The 20,809-nt window shown below is 41.7% G+C and overlaps 1 protein-coding gene across 2 annotated transcripts; it reads left to right on the forward strand.

The window, feature by feature from the left end:
• Positions 1 to 2,008: 2,008 nt before the first annotated feature.
• On the forward strand, positions 2,009 to 12,970 carry tmem14a (transmembrane protein 14A). Of its 2 annotated transcripts, none has more exons than XM_067983702.1 (5): positions 2,009 to 2,131; positions 5,169 to 5,266; positions 7,440 to 7,541; positions 9,877 to 9,964; positions 12,504 to 12,970. In XM_067983702.1, the coding sequence occupies exons 2-5, from the start codon at positions 5,191 to 5,193 to the stop codon at positions 12,541 to 12,543; spliced, it is 306 nt and encodes a 101-aa protein (XP_067839803.1). In that variant the 5' UTR covers positions 2,009 to 2,131; positions 5,169 to 5,190; the 3' UTR covers positions 12,544 to 12,970. The 2 variants fall into 2 exon arrangements, with proteins under 2 accessions (XP_067839803.1, XP_067839804.1); XM_067983703.1 differs by having other exon boundaries at positions 5,182 to 5,266.
• The last annotated feature ends 7,839 nt before the right edge of the window (positions 12,971 to 20,809 follow it).

Genomic DNA, 20,809 nt, shown 5'->3' on the forward strand with positions numbered 1-20,809 from the left:
AACTCAATCAAATTCGTGAGACATGATTTTCCTCTCACAAAACCATGCTGACTGTTCCTAATTAGTCCCTGCCTCTCCAAATGCCTGTAGATCCTGTCCCTCAGAATACCCTCTAACAACTTACCCACTACAGATGTCAGGCTCACTGGTCTGTAGTTCCCAGGCTTTTCCCTGCCGCCCTTCTTAAACAAAGGCACAACATTTGCTACCCTCCAATCTTCAGGCACCTCACCTGTAGTGGTGGATGATTCAAATATCTCTGCTAGGGGACCCGCAATTTCCTCCCTAACCTCCCATAACGTCCTGGGATACATTTCATCAGGTCCCGGAGATTTATCTACCTTGATGCGCGTTAAGACTTCCAGCACCTCCCTCTCTGTAATATGTACACTCCTCAAGACATCACTATTTATTTCCCCATGATAGGATCCATTACCCTCTGAATCTGATGATTGGATCCATTGCCCTCTGAATCTGATAGAATCCATTGCCCTCTGAATCTGATGATAGGATCAATTACCCTCTGAATCTGATGATAGAATCCATTACCCTCTGAATCTGATGATAGGATCCATTACCCTCTGAATCTGATGATAGGATCCATTGCCCTCTGAATCTGATGATAGAATCCATTGCCCTCTGAATCTGATGATAGATTCCATTGCCCTCTGAATCTGATGATAGGATCTATTACCCTCTGAATCTGATGATAGAATCCATTGCCCTCTGAATCTGATGATAGGATCCATTACCCTCTGAATCTGATGATAGGATCCATTACCCTCTGAATCTGATGATAGAATCCATTGCCCTCTGAATCTGATGATAGGATCCATTACCCTCTGAATCTGATGATTGGATCCATTGCCCTCTGAATCTGATAGAATCCATTGCCCTCTGAATCTGATGATAGGATCCATTACCCTCTGAATCTGATGATAGAATCCATTGCCCTCTGAATCTGATGATAGGATCCATTACCCTCTGAATCTGATAGAATCCATTGCCCTCTGAATCTGATGATAGGATCCATTACCCTCTGAATCTGATGATAGGATCCATTACCCTCTGAATCTGATGATAGAATCCATTACCCTCTGAATCTGATGATAGGATCCATTGCCCTCTGAATCTGATAGGATCCATTACCCTCTGAATCTGATGATAGGATCCATTGCCCTCTGAATCTGATGATAGGATCCAATGCCCTCTGAATCTGATGATAGAATCCATTGCCCTCTGAATCTGATGATAGAATCCATTGCCCTCTGAATCTGATAGGACCCATTACCCTCTGAATCTGATGATATGATCCATTGCCCTCTGAATCTGATGATAGGATCCAATGCCCTCTGAATCTGATCATAGGATCCATTGCCCTCTGAATCTGATGGGATCCATTGCTCTCTGAATCTGATGGGATCCATTGCTCTCTGAATCTGATAGGATCCATTGCTCTCTGAATCTGATGGGATCCATTGCTCTCTGAATCTGATGATAGGATCCAATGCCCTCTGAATCTGATCATAGGATCCATTGCCCTCTGAATCTGATGGGATCCATTGCTCTCTGAATCTGATGGGATCCATTGCTCTCTGAATCTGATAGGATCCATTGCTCTCTGAATCTGATGGGATCCATTGCTCTCTGAATCTGATGGGATCCATTGCCCTCTGGCGGTCTACATTAAAAGGAGAAAAAAAATTGGCGGGTGCATCATTTTAAAAAAAATAAAATTCGATCTCGGAAAAAAATATTGATAACAACAAAATTAAACCAAGTGGAAATAAAAATCAATATAAGTTACCATAGTGTGCAAAAAAAAAACATTTTGATAAAAATAAAAAAATTATTGCCAATATGGCGACGAATAAGCGCTGATGTTTGTAAACGTCAATCTAATTTTTAAAAGGACATTTTTAAATTAAAATAGTGGTCTCGGTTTCACTCTCCGGCCGTCCTGCGGTCCGCGCCAAACTCTGGTTATTTTTTTCCTCCTCTGTGTCGGGAGAGTGAGAGTTGTGGGGTCGAAGGGCAGAGGGCGGAATCGTCCGATTCTTCATCAGCAGAGAGAGAGAGAGAGAGAGAAGGAGGAAGAATCAATCAATCAATCAAAATCAGTCAGTCCAAGGTTTGTTTTCTCTGGGGAGAAGGGGACGTTTTGAAGTTTAACTACACATTGTGTTTCATGCAAGCATTGCAATGGGAAAGAGAGGAAAAAGACAAATGCATTGCCTGTTGCCCCAGTCATGTTGTACTTTGTTTGTGGCAGAAGCGTCCAACCCCTCCAGGAGAATGGATTTAAAATAAGTTTAAGTTAAACGGGCTGTATGTTGTTTGAATGGGGAATTTAATGAGCATTAAGGGTGATGCTGTATATGTTGGGGTTCAAACATTAGCCAGGGCTGATGACTGTGGCGTGTTTTGTTTTTGAATGCAGTGAACCTGTGTTGTCACCCAATGAATCATGATGGGTGAGGGAGTTAATACCAGGTTGTTTCTCCCGTCCCTGCAACTGCTGCTGAATTAAATCTGCTTAATTCAGCTGCTTTTCAGTAGCAGTGCTGTTCTTGTGTATGGAAATGAAGAACGATTGGAAGTTCATTGTCTGGAAAGTACGCCTATGTGTCAGATTTCTTTTTTTTTCCCCCTTAAGTTTAATTATTTCTAAGTGGTGAGTGCTGGGAGCTGGCTAAATGTAGAAATGTCATGTTTCAGCAGCAAGCCTCAGAAATATAATTAAAATTGTGATTATCCCCATGCGAAGCGCCTTGGGACGTTTTTGTATGTTGAAGGTGCTATATAAATGCAAATTGTCGTTAACCATGATGCTAGTCACACTAATGAGTTATTTAATGACTTTTCCGTTTTTCAAACAGATAGCACAAGAAAGGCTATTTCAGGCCTTTATATCTTTAAACTACACTGTGGCGTTCTTTTGTAACAATTTTGAACTGGAAACAGTGTAATTAATTGGAAATAGTATTGAGGCTGTGCTGGGTGATGGATATATTCTGATGGTTACCCCTTCAGAACAGTTTCAAAAAGGAGCTGGGCGAGTTCCTTGCTGTGGTTAATATCACAGTACAGTAGGTGGGATGTTGGGTATGTACTGCATGGTCACTTGTGATCTCCTGAAATTTGTTTCATCGCCTTGGGGAGGGTCAGAGAGGAATTTTACAAACATTTGCCCCCCCAGAATTGGCCAGGAGATTACGTGACTACAAGTGGGGAGAACACACTGGGAGTCACGATACTTAGTTGTGTCATGACTGTTTGGGACAGGCTTGAAGGACCAGCCAATCTTTTCCTGTCTGCCCTTTGATATGTTCTGCGACCTGGGTTTGAATATAGGCCAGGTCGATGAGAGAGAGAGCAGACTGGGACAGTCTCATCTCGGCTTCCTGCTCCACGTGCTTCTGGGCATCCCTTTGCAGCCTTCACAGCTGCGGGACGTAGAAAAGAGTTTGAATTCAGGGCTGATCCCAGTCCTTTTATCTTGCTGTCCAATAAAATAAATTATGTGGAGATACCGGTGATGGACTGGGGTTGACAAATGTAAGGAATCTTACAACACCAGGTTATAGTCCAACAGTTTTATTTGAAAATCACAAGCTTTCGGAGGCTTTCTCCTTCGTCAGGTGAAGTGACGAAAGTGACGAACTTCACCTGACGAAGGAGAAAGCCTCCGAAAGCTTGTGATTTTCAAATAAAACTGTTGGACTATAACCTGGTGTTGTAAGATTCCTTACAATAAAAGAAAGCAAGGAAATGCTACTAGGAGGCAGGATTGTGCCAATTCAGCAATTGAAAGGGCCACACTACAAATTTTGGAGTGCCATCAATACTTTCTTGGGTACAGTGGCCATCATTTGCTTTTCCAAGTGATTTGAGCATTTTAGTTTTGTGGGAGATGCCTCACACTGCCCTGTGTATGCTTGTGCAATAGCATGGCCCAAAGGTTTAACAATAGGACTGTCCTGTGACCTGAACTGGATACTTGTGTCTATCGCGTATGTACTTCTGGAATCTCTCCCAAACAACTGGTGAACTAGGACCAGGCATGAATTGTTAAACTGCTTTATTTCACGGTAAGGTGAACATATAAAACAGTTGTTATGACCAGACTCACTTAGTTCAATTCGTAGAGCTTTTCTTTTCCTAAAAATTACAAAGCAAACGTCATTCTTGTCCTGATCAGTGGATTGTCTTACTTGACTTAAACAAGATGGTTTCTAACTACCCTCGAGAATTTCACACCTCTTCGCTGCAGCGAAAGCCTGGGCAGCTTTCCCTTTAATGTAACTTGACTGCCCACGTAGCCTTTCCATTATATTTTAAAAAAAGCCTTTCAGCCAGCCTGAGTCCTAGTTTCCCTCTTTTTTTTATCTCTTGCTGTGAACAGACAGACAGGAATCAAAGGACTTACCAACACAACTTTGACAAAAAGTTATTGATTGTCGCATAAGGTCACCAACATTCCGCCATTGTCCTTGAATCTCCAGGAAATTAAAAGTTAACCTCCTGGACACTGCTGCGAGCAGCCCAGGATAAAAATCCTAGGGGCATTTCTGTTTTTTTCATTTTCAATTTCTTTGAACACGTTCTTTTATTAGTTATAAAAATATTGGCGGTGGGAATGAGGTGAGAGAGATCATGTGATGAAACCACCAGGAATATGTCCAACCAGAGTAGGCAAACCTAGTGTCACTGAACACTGGTTAGCTGGTATGAGTCTACAGAAAATTGGAGTAGTCTCCACAATATCAGTACAGTCTGTCAGTTATGTGCTGCTAGTTGAAGCAGTATAAATATGTGGTCCCACAGAACGGTGGAATGCGGATGTCTCATCTGTGATTCCCGACGCACCATATTCTTGGACGATTGATTGGGAGGTATTAAGCAAGCCCTGTACTTTCCCACAGAGAAAGAAGGGAATTTTCCCTAGGCCATGTTTATGCATCTCCAGTGACAGGCTAAGGAGTGAATGACATTGACAGAAGCCTGGGAACCCAGGCCACCCAGCTGCCCTCTTGGGAAGACCTAAATAGAAAAGAAAGTAAAAACAGAATGTTGTCTTTCTCTGCTGCATTTAATCTTTTGTTTGTGCACCCTTTTTGAAAAACTGGTATCAAAGTTAAGATTGTATTTTCTCTTCTGTTCTCTAGCCCCCCCACCCAGAATTTAAGAATGCCAATCGATTGGATAAGTTATTCCTATGCTGCTATAGTGACAGTGGGTGGCATCGTGGGATATACTCGGAAAGGTACTGTACTTTATGCATTTGTTAACAATTCTTTGTGTTTTGTACTTCACAATATCATAAGATGAGTATGGATAAGCAAGGCCATTTAGCCCATTCTAGCTTATTTTGGTGTTGATTACTCTTCATGTGAAGAATTTTTTTCTGTGTCCCTAATATGCCCTTTGCTGCTTCGAACCTACCATCCCTTGCCTACAGTTGTGACTCATCTTGAAGTTGTGCTCTGGATTTATTTTATCTATACCACTTATACCTTAAATACTTTGAGATTTCCCATCAAGGGTAACGAGCTCCAATTTCTCTGGTTTTCCCTAATAACTCAATATCCTGATGGTGTAGATCAACGTTGGGCTCTTCTCTACACCACCTTCAGGACATGCATGTTCTTTTTTGTCATGGTGACCAGAACTGGACATTGCACTCAAGATGCAGTCTTTCAGCATGACAACAACCTCTGATCGATACTCTACTGATTTAGCAATATTGTTCAATATTCTGTCCACTTTCAGTGTGTTGATCTACAACAAGTTAACTGCTAAGTCTACTAACACCCTGATCTCTTTCAACCCCCTCTTTAACTGGTACTATACCATTCATAGTGTATATGCCCCATTTTTTCTTTCAATTTTCAGTATCTCATGCTTATCTGCATTATGTCATACCTGCGACAGTTCTGCTCTTTTGCAATTTTTAATCTAACTGCTTCCTCCTTCTTGACTGCTCTCATCCCCTGTCTGCCATCAGTTTAATATCATCTGAGAACTTGATTGAATTGCATTGTGTTGTTGAATCCAAGTCGCTAATATAAATACAAACAGTAGGAGTCCCAGCAATATCCATGTGGCATCTCCTATTACGACAGAACTTTGTCAAATGCTTCCTGAAATATCAGATCTACCACACAGGTTTTACCAGAGTCCACTTGGGATGTCACTATTGCAATTCTTGTTTTCTTCCAACACTCTTTATTCATGTTCATGGTGAATTGTGGTTTCCACAAGTGGACCATGTCCCCTGTTACTTAAAGTTAAAATCTTAAGCATGCTGTGAACAGGAATAGTATGCCTTACGACTAATCATCACCTTTTTACCGGGATATTTCATGTCAGAAGTCACACAGGTTGTCTACCTGTTCTTTCAGGTGGAAAAATACCCTCTATCAAACCATATTGCTCAGGCTAAAACTATATGTCAGATTTATAATCAAGAATTAAATGCACACAGAAACAAAAGAAAACAGTAAGAAACTGGCAATGCTAATCCTGATTTAAAAAATAACAAAGATTTGGGTCAATCCACAAGAATTTAAAAGTATCTCTTGCAGACTTCACCCAGTCCAGTAAACTACATGACTTCCTCTTCTGTTTGTACACGTGAGCAGCAATGTTCCTGCCTTCCCCAAGGTACCCAGCTTTGCCTTTGAATCAACCAAATACTTGAGCTCAGCAGTGTGGTTTTTGTTAACAATTACAATAACAAATTCTTATTAACAAAACAAAAGTAGGTTTTGTTAACTATAACTCCCAACTAATATTTTTATGGTGCGTCTTACATACAGAGAGACTGCCCAGGACGCTTTACAAGGGGGATGGGGACCAAGCTGAAGAGAGGGAAGGAATGGAGGGTTAGGAGAAGTGAAAGGATGGTCAAATAGAAAGGTCTTTAGAATGGATTTGAAAGCACGAGAGTGGGAGTGCATTAGTGGGTGGCTGGAACACGTTTCTGGGGTTAGAATGTAGTGAGCTTTACTCTGAATCTGTTGTATATGTGACCAGGGAGTGTTTGATGCTGACATTAGATGCCTGAAATAGAAAGTTTTCCATTCTCCAGCATTTCGTACCCAAGTCCCAGAGGTGGATGTTTCTGTTTAACTCACCACACCATTCTGTCTGAACTATTGGCTTTTAAAAATTTATTCCTCTTATTTTGTAAGCTACATCATAATCTTAAATCCACTTGCATGCACACAGCACCCCCCCACCACCAAAAGCACCAGTTTAACCCTGAGTGAAAGGAAATCCTAGTTTCACAATGGATAAGAGTAATAAGCAGAGAACAATCGTACTTCCAAATAATTTAACAGTAAGCTATCATGGAACGACATTTGGCTGTCTGTTGGCTACTGAGGATGCATAGAGAAAAAAATGAAGGAAATAAGTTGTACTTTTTTTTTCAGGGAGTGTGATGTCCTTGATCTCTGGACTGCTTTTTGGATCTCTGGCAGGCTACGGTGCTTATCAAGTTTCAAATGACCCACAAAATGTGAAGATCTTGTTGAGTAAGTTCCTAAGCTTGCTCTCTCTCTCTCTCTCTCTCTCTCTCTATATATATATATATATATATATATATATATATAGTGCAATTGGTAATCTAAAATAAAGTGAATTGATGACATTTTGTAGGTAACTATTTAGTGGGGGGTTTTGTCTCTGTTTTCTCCCCTTCCTCCTGAGTTTTGATAGAGAGCACTTCTACAGATGCTAGCTGCTCTCTGATACCTCGCCTGAGTGACCACTATTCACGTGTGAGCTATTTGACCTGGTTTGGGGGGTTGCATCAGAGGCGAGCCAAGTCCTGGCCTCGCCTGACATCCGGACTTTTGTACTTTTGAGCAGGTGCCACTGGATAGAGCACAAGAGCAGGATTCCTGGCTGATTTTTTCCCCCCACTTAGGCGAAAGGTATTGAGAATCAGTGTAGAATCCCAACAGGTAGCTGAGTTAAGATCACTTTTCTCGGCACCAACTAGGGATCAAGGCTGGGTCATTCCTGGTATTTATGGCATGGTCCACACGGGGCAGTACACCTTCCAGCTGTGCTATGAAAGGAGTTTTCTTTTTTGCTTGAAAGATAAATCTGTAGTCAATTCAGAGAAAAATAATTCAGGATTCTGCTGTTTTTAGTCGACTCATACAGCACAGTGTGTGTTTGGTGTAGACTGGTGGCTTATAATTTCACTAAGATAGAATTTTAAAAATTGTGATAAGACTGGTTTAAACTCCTAGTGAGTGAGATCTTAGTATTGTTCTGCTTTCCATAATGTCACTGCCCAGCATCTTATAAAGCTTAATATCTGAAATTAAGGAAAGTAACAAATTAATTTGAGTTTAACCTGTATTGTGTGTCTGCAATGCCCATTAGGACTGGTGGTGTAAAGAGAATAAAGCATGAGTTATAGCCGTTATTAATCATTTGCCTCTGCAGCATCTAAGAGTTAGGTAGCTAGCACAACTTAGAGCCCCGTAAGTTTATCATTGTTGTTATTTGCATTCATCAATACTTAAGACTGTTCTTCTAGTGAATCCATTTGTCTTAACCTTGTTAATTACCCCATTCATCTCAATAAATGAGCCAACTTAAAATTAATGCTGTCTAAAAATAGTTTTTTTTTAGAAAAGTGCCTCTGTTTATCCAGGTGGGGGATGTTAGTACTAGAGAATGGAACACTTCCCATTTTTCACTCCCAGATCAGCCACAACATAGCCAGATACCTAACAGCCTGCATTGGCCCCAGCCTCAGATCATTACTCCCTACTGCACCAGTGTGATGTTTTCAATTTCCCACACCAGCATCCTGCAGCCTCACTAGGTGAGATTTTCAATTAGTGCCACATTAGGGGAGGTTTTGTGCCCAATAGGAACTAGAGTGAGACTGCCCAAACTCATTTTATGTTTGACAGCTAACAAACAGTCATATCATCAGTCTGGGATGGAATTGAATCCCGTTCCAGAGATGAAAGCCGAGTCTAACCCACTGCACCACCTATTCCACACAAACTGCAACCGCACCCACCCTCTCCCCAACAAGCTCCCTGAAGTATTTTTAATTTAGACTATTGCCGGAAGTGAAACGTCATTTCAACAAATCTTTGAAACCCGCTTTTCTAGTTACCACCAATTTTAGGATCGTGTGTATGCGTTTTTTAAAAAGGGAAATACTTCTGCAGAGTACCAGTTTTTGGTTCTGTTGTTTCATATAGAGGATGTACATCTGGGAATGATAGCTTACCCAAAACAAACCACAGGGCAACGTGGACCTTGAATTACCAACGCTGTGATGCTAGTGTTTTTATTTTGCCGTAGCCACTGTTTCTTGGTGTGTACTTGTGTTGTGAACAAAATGTGGTTGATATTTTTTAAAACTTACCTGCAATTTAAGTTCTGTGTTTTTGTTGATTCTTCAGGTAGATTGACCATTGCAGTTGTATTGTGAGGTTGCGGAACTGAAATGCATAATAATGTTATGAAGTGGTCCAAAATCAGCAAAAAGAAAATCTAAATGTAAACAGCATATGTGTGAGTGTGAGAGATGTACAAAACAATGACAGCACCCCTGCTCTGACTGGGAAGTGGAGGAGAGATTATAGTGCTGCTATAAGCTGCTGTTACATGGATATTGCAGAATTGGTCAATGACTATCCCAACTCTGAAGCTAACAGCATTTCCAACAGCTAGTGGATTCAGTGTTGCTATCTACATGGCGATGTCCTTTATGACAGGAAGATTTCTAAAAGTCAGATTATAATTATTTGTAGGTATTTTAAGATAAAACTTGTAGATGCACAATTTACGTGATTCTTCTGTTTGCCTAAAATCATTTCCCTTTGATCACAGTAACTGCTGGAATTTTGACCGCAGTAATGGGGATGCGATATAGAAAATCTGGAAAGTTAATGCCTGCTGGTCTCATCGCTGGTATCAGGTAATACTTCCAACCCTGTTTCAGACTTCAATTTAATGTGCAACAAACCCAGTGAAACTGTAATTAATTATATCACGCGCAAGAGTTTGCTGGTGACATAAAAGTAGGAGGCTTAGCAAACAATGAGGAGGAATGTTTTAAAATAAATAAAACTAACTTCAGGAGAACATAGACTGGTTAGAGAATGGGCAGACGGTTGGCAGATGTAAATTTAATGTAGAGAAGTGATGCATTTTGAGGAGGCAAAAAAAAGAAATGGGAATATAACTCAAGGGCAAGATGCTGAAGGGTGTGGAAAAACTAAGACCCCGGGATATAGATACGTAATTCCTTGAGCGTTAGTGCAACTAGGTAAAGGCATAAAAAAAAGGACAAGTAGAGCTTTGGGTTTATAAATAGAGGTACAGAGTACAAGAGCAAAGAGGTAATGATACATTTGTACGAGACAATTATTAGGCCACAGCTAATAAAAGACATTATTGCAATAAAGATTGCACAGTATAGATTCTCCAGGATGATGCCAGGGATGGGAAACTATAGTTATGAGGAGAGAAGTGAGATACAGGGACTATTTCGACTGGAGCTGAGAAGGCTGAGGCGGTTTAATAGGGATTTTAAAAATGATGAAGGGTTTTGGTAGGGTGAATAAGCAGACTGTCGCCTCTGACTGGGGAGTCAGTGATAAGGATTCATCAATTTAAAGTTATCACTGAGAGTGAGGAGAGAGGTTAGGAGGCATGTCTTTATGCAGAGAGATGTTGGAGCATAAAATGCTTTGCCACAGTGAGTAGGTGAAGCAGAGACCATTGCATCTTTTAAGGGCAGAGTAAACACTTGAAACAAAGGAAAATACAGTGCTGGGGGAGAGAGAGGCAAGTAGTACAATAATTAATTTTGGATTGCTGTAGCAAAGAGCCAGCACAGACTCAATGGGCTGAATAATGGCCTCCTTCTGTGTTTTGAACTTCTATGGAGGTTTTGACTAAATCTGACAAAACAATTCAATTGGCAACCCCAGTGCCTCCTTTGTACTGTAGGGTTGCCTCTGACATCTCTATAGAAGTAGTTTAGAAAACTAAAAGGCCATTGAAGACCTCACTTGGTATATGGAGCATTTCTTTTCTCAAGCTTTAACCTGAATGGGAACTCCATAGGTGTTGTAACTTTTACAGGAACATTTTTTAATTCATTCACCCCTATTGTACATAGACTTTTATGAGACTACTCTCTCACTATTTCATGGTTTCCTCCCATCAATCATACTGTGTAAAATTGTAGTGGTTAAGGGTGTACAATGAAGTTGCAATTCATAATAATAGATTGCAAATTAATAATTGAATCATGAGCCACATCTTTGCAAATTTTGTACATAAGATCTATCTGATCTTATTCTTAAAATTCTTGTATGTGCATGCACTTCTTGTCATGGTTTTTGATGGTGCTTGCATGCCAACATTCAACAATGAAACTTCCTGTTTAGGATGGAAACCTTGAATGTAAACAGTTGCCTGTAACAATGTAGCTGCAGGTTCTGGCGAGTAGGTGCTGAGCTTCTGAGGTTTTTCTCCCAACTCTGTTGCTATCTGATACATATTAAAAGATACATTCGCCGACTGACAATGGGAAGCGCCACAGTCAATTTACTAATTATATGAAAATCTGGTGTCTGTCACAATCTGAATGCAACACCTTAGAAAACAATCTGAAATTTAAAATGAGAAAGAAAGCCAGACATTTCATCCTGGTTCTTCTGACCTGGTGCCTGAAATTTATAAGCAATTTATTGCTGAGATCAATTAGAAGAAGATAATCAGATGCAATTACTTAGATTCCCACTTGAGCAATAGTGTTAATGGGGCAAGGTAGATTCACAACTGTGCTGCAGACCCCAGACTGCCTGTGAGCGATGGCATGAGAGATACATTAGTACTTCTAAAAATCCATAGGATTACCAAAATTTAGATTTTTGAGACGTTTAATGCATACACCTAGTTTAAAAGTGTCTTTTGTGGTGTTTGGGGCCCTTCATTGGCTATATTACTTTTGCTCATGGAAGTCCAAGATCAAAATGTGCTCTCGTCGCCCAACTACTACTGACTGTCACCAACGTATGTTCCTCATTGTGAGGGAAACCCCAACATATTCTGAATTCAATGTTTAATGTACCAACATTTTGTTCTGATTGCTCTTTTTTTTAAAAGAGGTGTTTTTGAAGACTGTAATCCATTGGAAAATAAATAATGGAAAATTTGATTTAACTTTCAAACACTGATGTGTCCTTTATGGGTTTTCAGCTCTGGATCTGTGCATGTTAAGTTCCAATTAACCATGCCATTGGGAATAAGCACCGAGCAGAGACTCGGTGCTTGGGAAAATGTTGACTGTGTTATGGTGTAACCCTTCCTGCGAGCATCTGAGGCACAGTGTGGCAGTGGTCTTTGGGAAAAACAACTGTAGGTTACGTTTGTTGCCCTTGTCACCATGCTATCTAAGTCTATGTAAAGTAAGCACTCTAAGATTATTTTCTTCTTCCTTGCAGCTTTTTTATGATTCTACGACTTGTAATTGTGATGCTTTAAATCTACAATCAACTCACTACAATGTAGTACAATATTTCTGTAAATTCTTTTACTCTGTGATCATCTTTTAAATGGTAATTATTCTAGAAAATAATTATGGAGAAGTCAAACTTGATACAAAGTAACACTACCCTTTACTTTAATCATAGGGCTATCTATTGTAACAATACTTGTTCTTTGCATTTGTTACTTGATGTACTTTTGAATGCATTTGGGTCAGAGTTATAGGTTACGCTGGCAGGAATTCCTTCAAAGCTGTTTTTCAAGTGTGTCGGATGGCACCGTTCGTGAAGCTAATTGCTTAGACCTATGTATAGAATAAACTTATAAACATTACCAGATGTAGATGTACAAATATTATGGGACCTTGTCCTTACTAAATGTATTGAATCAATGTAATAATACATTCCATATGCAGTTGACTAAACTTTTCTGAACTTATTGGTTCTTTTGGGACTTTGATTTTAGAACGCATCTGTGCACTTTCTTAAGTTAGTGGTGGGTCTAAAGTGTAAGTTTAAGGTGACTCTGAAAGGGATTCATAAAGGGACAAGCAGGCTCATGAAAGTCCTTCAGGGAAGGGAACCTGCCACCTGTAGGTGGCCTACAGTCTCACACTATGTTGATGACTCTTAATGCCCACATGACAACTAGGAATGGGTAATAAATGCCACCTTGCCAGTGTCATCCACTTCCCAAGAACAATTTTTTTAAAAAAAATCCCAGGTTTGATCACAGTATATTAAAGACAGCTGTTAGTCGATTTCTCTGTCCCTTTAAGTAGGTAACTACGTGAACCTGGAATTATTCGTGCTGCCGTTACATTAACAACTTGATACCAAATTAATACCAGTTTCAAAGTAAATTGATTCTTCTCAAATAAATACACCTAGTTTTCCTTTATCCTACAAAAATGAAGATTTGAGTGCACTTTCCCTCTCTACCAGCTTGCTGAAGACTGGTGCCAGTAATGAGTTTGGTATGAGTTTGATCAGACGAAAGCAAGCTGTGCATCATTTGCACTGGGCTATGTTGGTGAGCAAAATGATGGTTGGTCTGTCAGAGAACACTTCAAAATTGCGCTGCAGTGTAATCTTAACCATTTCACACCCATCCAGCACTAGCGTAGGTATCTGAGCATGTACCATTGCACTCCCGAATTTCAATTGAAACTTTGCAATATGCCAAGTATGAATAAAATGGTGCAGTTTGCATGTTGCACCACTCAACCTTGTTTTTAGGGTTACTGCACTGCTCTTGCAGTATTACAGCAGAGGAAATTAGGTACTTATCACACGTCTCCTGATCACCCCCTCATCAAAAAATCCACCATTTCACCTCCCGTCCTTGCAAACTACAGCCCCATCTCCAACCTTCCTTCTCTCTCCAAAGTCCTTGAACGTATTGTTGCCTCCCAAATTCGTGCCCATCTTTCCCGCAACTCCATGTTTGAACCCCTCCAATTAGGTTTCCGCCCCTGCCATAGCACTGAAACAGCCTTTATCAAAGTCACAAATGATATCTTATGCGACTCTGACTGTGGTAAACTATCCTTTGATATCCAACCTTTGACATGGTTGACCACACCATCCTCCTCCAACGCCTCTCCTCCATTGTCCAGCTGGGTGGAGCTGCCCTCGTCTGGTTCCATTCCTATCTATCCAGTTGTAGCCAGAGAATCACCTGCAATGGCTTCTATTCCCGCTCCCGCACTGTTACCTCTGGAGTCCTCCAAGCATCTATCCTTGGCCCCCTCCTATTTCGCATCTACTTGCTGCCCCTCAGCGACATCATCCGAAAATTAAACATCAGGCTCCACGTCTACACTGACTATACCCAGCTCTACCTCACCACCACCTCCCACGACCCCTCCACTGCCTCTGATTTGTCACACAGTTGTCTGACATCCAATACTGGATGAGCAGAAATTTCCTCCAAATAAATATTGGGAAGACCGAAGCCATTGGGGGGAGTTTTAACCCCCAAAAATGGGTGGGTTGGGAGCAGGTAGGAAGTTAAAATAATAGAAATTTGCAGCGCGACCACAACCCAGCTCCAACGCGCCCACATACGGGTGTCGAAACTTAACACTATACCAATGCACTAACACACCCAGACCAGTATCACAAAGGGAAAAGTTTTACTTTAATTGACTTATATACAAGGGAAGAGCGCCCTCAAGCAAAGGTTGAAGGCGCAGCTTCTTCGAGTCAGTGAAACAGCTCATGTTTATACAGTTAATCAGCAACGCCCACCTGTCGTAGAATATGGGCGTACACGTACATTCTTTATTGGTTCAGGTAGTTGGTCAATCAAGTAGTGAGCCTGCCCCCTCTGAACGTCCATAGCTCTTTTCTATCTTGGCACGTAGGCCTCATAGGCCTGAGCACACTCATCCTCCCCACATTCTTGTCCTGGTTATCAGTAGGGCTGAAGTCAGTCTCAAGGCCACATGGCCTTTCAAGAAACTGTATTCTCATTATATTTTATAGTCAGCAATACCCTTATCTGCTAGGGGGGCCAGACGGTACTAAGCACCTGCTCAGCTAACTTAATTATCAACATACCAAGGCTTAAATGTAATTACACAATTGTGCCTTTCTGTGCGTGTGCTGTAGCTACCCCATTATGTGAGCCAACAAAGAGTTAATATGGTCAAATATCCCTTCATGCATTGCTACATTAATATGGTCAAGTATCTCTTTATGCATTTCCACACGGGTTTAACGGAGGCAGGTCGGGGGGGCGGACGACGAACCCGCCCTCAGGAGGTGGGTCAGTCAGTAAAATCTTTTAAGGAGGCTCCGTGCCTCCATTTTACTGAAATTTTTATTTTTAACTCATGGAGGCCGGGTTTCCCGGGCCATCGGATTCCCAGCAGGTAAAAGGTGAGAAGGGCCCGATCCATCAGGTAAGGGCATTCAAATCACTGCTTGAGGGCCAGGAGGAGCAGGAGTGCTTCCCTCAGCCCCCCCAAGCTAACCTCTTTTACAGACCATGTGATCGGACCCTGCGATGTCCAGCACCTCCCAGCCCTTTCTAAGATGTCTGACTCCCTCTGCGATTGGCCCCCAACTCCCCTCTCCACCCCCCCACCCCCCAAGCTCCGACTTACCTTCCATCCACTCCCCAGCTGCTTTCCCGCCGGACAGGTAACCAGCCTGTTAATCATGCAATTGGCTCCAAATGGTCTCCTGGCCGGCTTGCCATCTTCCACCCTCCATAAACTTGAGCTCATTCAAAACTCTGCTGCCCTTATCCTAACTCGCACCAAGTCCCCTTCACCTATCACCCCTGTACTCGCTGACCTACATATGCTCCTTTTTGACCAAGCTTTTGGAGACCTATCCTCATATTTCTTTGTGGCTCGCTGTCATATTTTGTTTGGTAACACTCCTGTGAAGCACCTTGGGTCGTTTTACTACGTTAAAGGTGATATATAAATGAAAGTAGCTATGAATTCAAAATGCTGTCAGTTAATTGTTAAAACAAGAAATGTGAATATAGCTGCTGAGATATTCATCACCCACTCCTTGATTTGCATGACCTTCTCAGTATTTTAATGCACAAAGTACATATAAGCAGTTACTTGATATGGAGCTGAAGTATTTGCACTGCTTGTGAAGAACACTTTTATTACTTACACATAAATTGACTGGTATTCCTCTTGGAATAATTCTGTACTGCTGTTGGGTACTCTATCTCTGCATATTTTGGGAATTGCATTTACGTGACATGCCGGTATTGCCTTGCATGCATAATGTGCAGCACAATAAATGTTCATAAAGTGCAGTCCGTGCCCGCATGCAGCAAGACCTGGACAACATCCAGGCTTGGGCTCATAAATGGCAAGTAACATTTGCGCCAGACAAGTGCCAGGCACTGACCATCTCCAACAAGAGAGAGTCTAACCACCTCCCCTTGACATTCAACGGCATTACCGTCGCCGAATCCCCCACCATCAACATCCTGGGGGGTCACCATTGACCAGAAACTTAACTGGACCAGCCATATAAATACTGTGGCTACAAGAGCAGGTCAGAGGCTGGGTATTCTGCGGTGAGTGACTCACCTCCTGATTCCCCAAAGCCTTTCCACCATCTACAAGGCACAAGTCAGGAGTGTGATGGAATACTCTCCACTTGCTTGGATGAGTGCAGCTCCAACAACACTCAAGAAGCTCGACACCATCCAGTACAAAGCAGCCCGCTTGATTGGCACCCCATCCACCACCCTAAACATTCACTCCTTTCACCACCAGCGCACTGTGGCTGCAGTGTGTACCATCCACAGGATGCACTGCAGCAACTTGCCAAGGCTTCTTCGACAGCACCTCCCAAACCCGCGACCTCTACCACCTAGAAGGACAAGAGCAGCAGGCACATGGGAACAACACCACCTGCACGTTCCCCTCCAAGTCACACACCATCCCGACTTGGAAATATATCGCCGTTCCTTCATCGTCGCTGGGTCAAAATCCTGGAACTCCCTTCCTAACAACACTGTGGGAGAACCTTCACCACACGGACTGCAGCGGTTCAAGAAGGCGGCTCACCACCACCTTCTCAAGGGCAACTAGGGATGGGCAATAAATGCCGGCCTCGCCAGCGACGCCCACATCCCATGAACGAATAAAAAATAAAATGTGATTATATATCAGACACCAGTTAATACCGACCATAATACTTACATACTGTTTTGTTCAATTTGCCTTTGGTAAGTAGGCATGAAGAAGCTTGCAAAACTTTTCCTCGAGTTGGGTAAAGGGCAAGATAGAATGGATTTTATGTGGTCTGTAGAAAGAAAAAGCTCGATGGTCTTTTCTTGTTCCTTACTTATGCTTCAGTGAATGTGACAGGGCATTTCCGATTGTGGGCTTGTCAGTATGATTCTCTGCCCCCCCCCCCCCCCCAACTGAATTTTTCTTATCAAGAAAATCACAGGCTGGCGAGCACAGAAGTGGAAAAGCTCAGCTTAGCAAGTTTCTCAGCCTTGGCTCAGTGTTGCGCTCTGTGTCAAAAGGTCATGGGTTCAAGCCCCACAGCAGATACTTGAGCACATAATCCAGGCTGTACTGAGGGAGTGCTGCACTGTCAGAGGTGCCGTCTTTCGGATGAGATGTTAAACCGAAGCCTCGTCTGCCCCCTCAGGTGGATGTAAAAGATCACTTTGCACTATTCGAAGAACTGAGGGGTTTTCCTAGTATCCTGCCAGTTATCTCCCAACCAACTCCTCCAAAACAAATTTTCTGGTCATTTATCTCATTGCTGCTTATGGGACCTTGTGTGCAAATTGGCTTCTGTATTTCCATAATCATGACTCTGACTATGCTTCAAATGTAGGTTGTTGGCTGTGAAGCACTTAGGGATGTCCTAAGGTAGTGAAAGGCCCCCCAAAAATGTAAGTTCTTCCTTTCGAAAGTCTGCAGATAGTGGATTTCTAGGAAAGTTTTAATGACTCCCAACAGTGAAGAGGTTAATTCATCAGTATGTACAACCCATTTTTATGTTTGGGAAAAGAAGAAATTATTTTGCACATCACCAAACTCCTTCCATTTCACATCCTTGAGTGAAGACATATTGTTTCAACAGCTGTTCAGCCATGCACAAAGTGATTCCAACTTGGATGAGACATGATGGATTAAATATCTATCTCTTTAGGCCCTTGCTCCCATAGCAAATTCATATTAACACAAATGGTTTAGATTATTGCTCATAGCGAGAGATGTGGAATTTACATGTAGCAAATTATGTCCGAAGGGTTGAGCTCTAGTTTTGCAAGAATATTAACAAAAATTGATGTTGGAAAGTTCCAGTTTACAGCAACTGATATATATCTGGCATTGATACCTGAACCTTACAGTAAGAAGAAATGCATTAAAATATTGTAAGATTTACAATGTTGCTTTGGTCCCATTAATGTTTATGACCAACCTACATTTTTTTCCCAATCTAACATTATTAAAAGTTTGTTCGGTAAGATTTGTTTTGGGGAGTCCACATGATTTAATCTGGCTCCCTACAGTAACACAACCTTGAATCTGTCTTTCCATATATGATATGCATAACCTTTTAAGTTCCGCGTTTTAATTATATGCAAGCCTAAATTTTAAACAAGGAGTTTAATTGTAATTGATTTATTTTAAAAATTATTTATAGAATATTAAAAGCAGGAATACATTGTGGGGAAGCTCGAGCTGTTACTGCTGTGAAACAAAATAATAAAATGGGCTCGGTGCAGCAAAAATTAAACTACGGAATGTCACTGACATCTGTGGTTGAGGTTATAAGAAGTAAACGGCTCATCGAACAGGGATAGCTGTATTAGAAAATGGTGTGTAAAATAAACATTCTGTATCTTTAATCTGACTGAAATACAGTGAAACCCCTGCAAATAGTGGCAGGGCCCAGGTCCCCAAGGGAAGTTCCTCCCATCCGCCGTACTTACTGCTGCTTCCCAACACCGCCATTGTAGCACCTCCATTGTCCAAATGGAGTCAGCTACTTTAGAACAAGAATTGAGCCTGAGACCTTGCTGAAATTTATGGCTCAAGGTACTTGCTAGATAGGAGCTGTGGGTAGAGCATTTAACCAAATTAAAGTGAGCTTGTACATTATTCTGTGCAATTGTAATGGAGAATTGAGCCTCTGGTTATTGTAATCGATTGAACATCAACATACCATTTACTTTAACAAGAACTGAATTGGCCCATTTGTTTTTTTATATATATTAAATGATTTATATTACAGACACTCCTTTAGCAGAGCAGCAAAATAAAAAAACAATACTTTTTGGAAGCATTTAAAGTATTCATGAAGATGTTCTTTTTCACCTGCTCATTGCTAGTTGGTTCCTATCTGCTATGTCACAGAGGGAAGTTTTTTTGTTTGAATTTATTGTCTACCATTTGAATATTATTTTTTTCATCCATTCTTGATGGGCTTGAGCACACGTGACACATGACTTACCTGGTCATCCACAGTCACATTGAGCTTCATCAACATTGTTTCTCTGAGACCAAATCCTCTTACGGCTCCAGAAGGAACCCACCCCCGCCAATTCTTCTTTACCCCAAACTGCCTTCAGTGATCTTCATCCCCACTGCTCCATCTTAAACTCTATCAGATACAAAGATCTCATGGATTTCTCAACCTCCAAAATTAAATTTGTTTCCACGACCGATGGGCACCGTAGAACATAAACTGCATAGTTGACCAAAACAACAAGATCTGGGATACCCAGTGCCACCTTTATTGGACCAATTAAAATAGCCTAGTTAGCTGCCTCAGCCCCCTTGTTCCCCACAACACTATAGCCTCTTTCTTCCCCTCCCCAGCAGCCCTAATCAGTATTCCACAAAACGCACCACCTGCTCCTTCAACTCTCGCCCAACCGAGGCCCAATACTCACTAACATTAACTGCTCCTGTTCCGCAGGCTTTGTTTTCCCCCTTCAAAACACTTTTAAAAAAAAACCCTTCCTTAAAAACCCTTCCTGCCTCATCACCCACCTCAAACTTACGTAATTGCCACCCAACTCCACAGTTACCTTTCCTAACACTTCCTGTTTGAATCCCTTGAATGGTTTCCAATTTACACAGACCACCAAGACTCCCCAGGTCAAAGTCACTACAATCAGTGAGTTATTCCATCTTATTACCTTTAACCTCTCCACAGTTTTTGATGCAGTCAACCACTCCGAAGCTCTCTTGGTTCCACTCCTACTTGTCCCAGTGAAGCCAGCACATTTGCAATGGCTTCTCCTTCTGCTGCTGCATGATTAGCTTCCACGTGCCCCAAAGTTCAATCCATAGTCCTCTTCTCCGTTCCTCATTTACATGCTCATTCTTGGTGATATTATCCGTAAGGATGGGATCATTTTCCATATGTATGCTGACACTAAGCTTTGTATCTCTGACATAAACCTCAACTTTTTGACTGTCGCTATGCTGTTTGACTGCCCGTCAAATAACAATTTGTAGATGAGCCAGAATTTCTCCATCTTAATATTAGCAAAACCAATACCATCTTGTTTAACTCTGACCAGAATTGCCACATCCTAGGGACTGATTCCATCGTTCTCCCTTTACGTTTGCACTGTCTGAAACGAATAATGTGCAACTTTGGTGTCTTATTTGACCATGGGCTGAGCTTCAAACTCCATATCCTGTCACCAAACCCGGCTAATATCCAATCTGTAACACTGACTACCCCACACCACCCCCAGACCTTCACCAGCCTTCCAACTTGTCCGCTGCGTTGCCTGT

This window comes from Heptranchias perlo, chromosome 5 (assembly GCF_035084215.1).
Source record: "Heptranchias perlo isolate sHepPer1 chromosome 5, sHepPer1.hap1, whole genome shotgun sequence".
NCBI lineage: Eukaryota > Metazoa > Chordata > Chondrichthyes > Hexanchiformes > Hexanchidae > Heptranchias > Heptranchias perlo.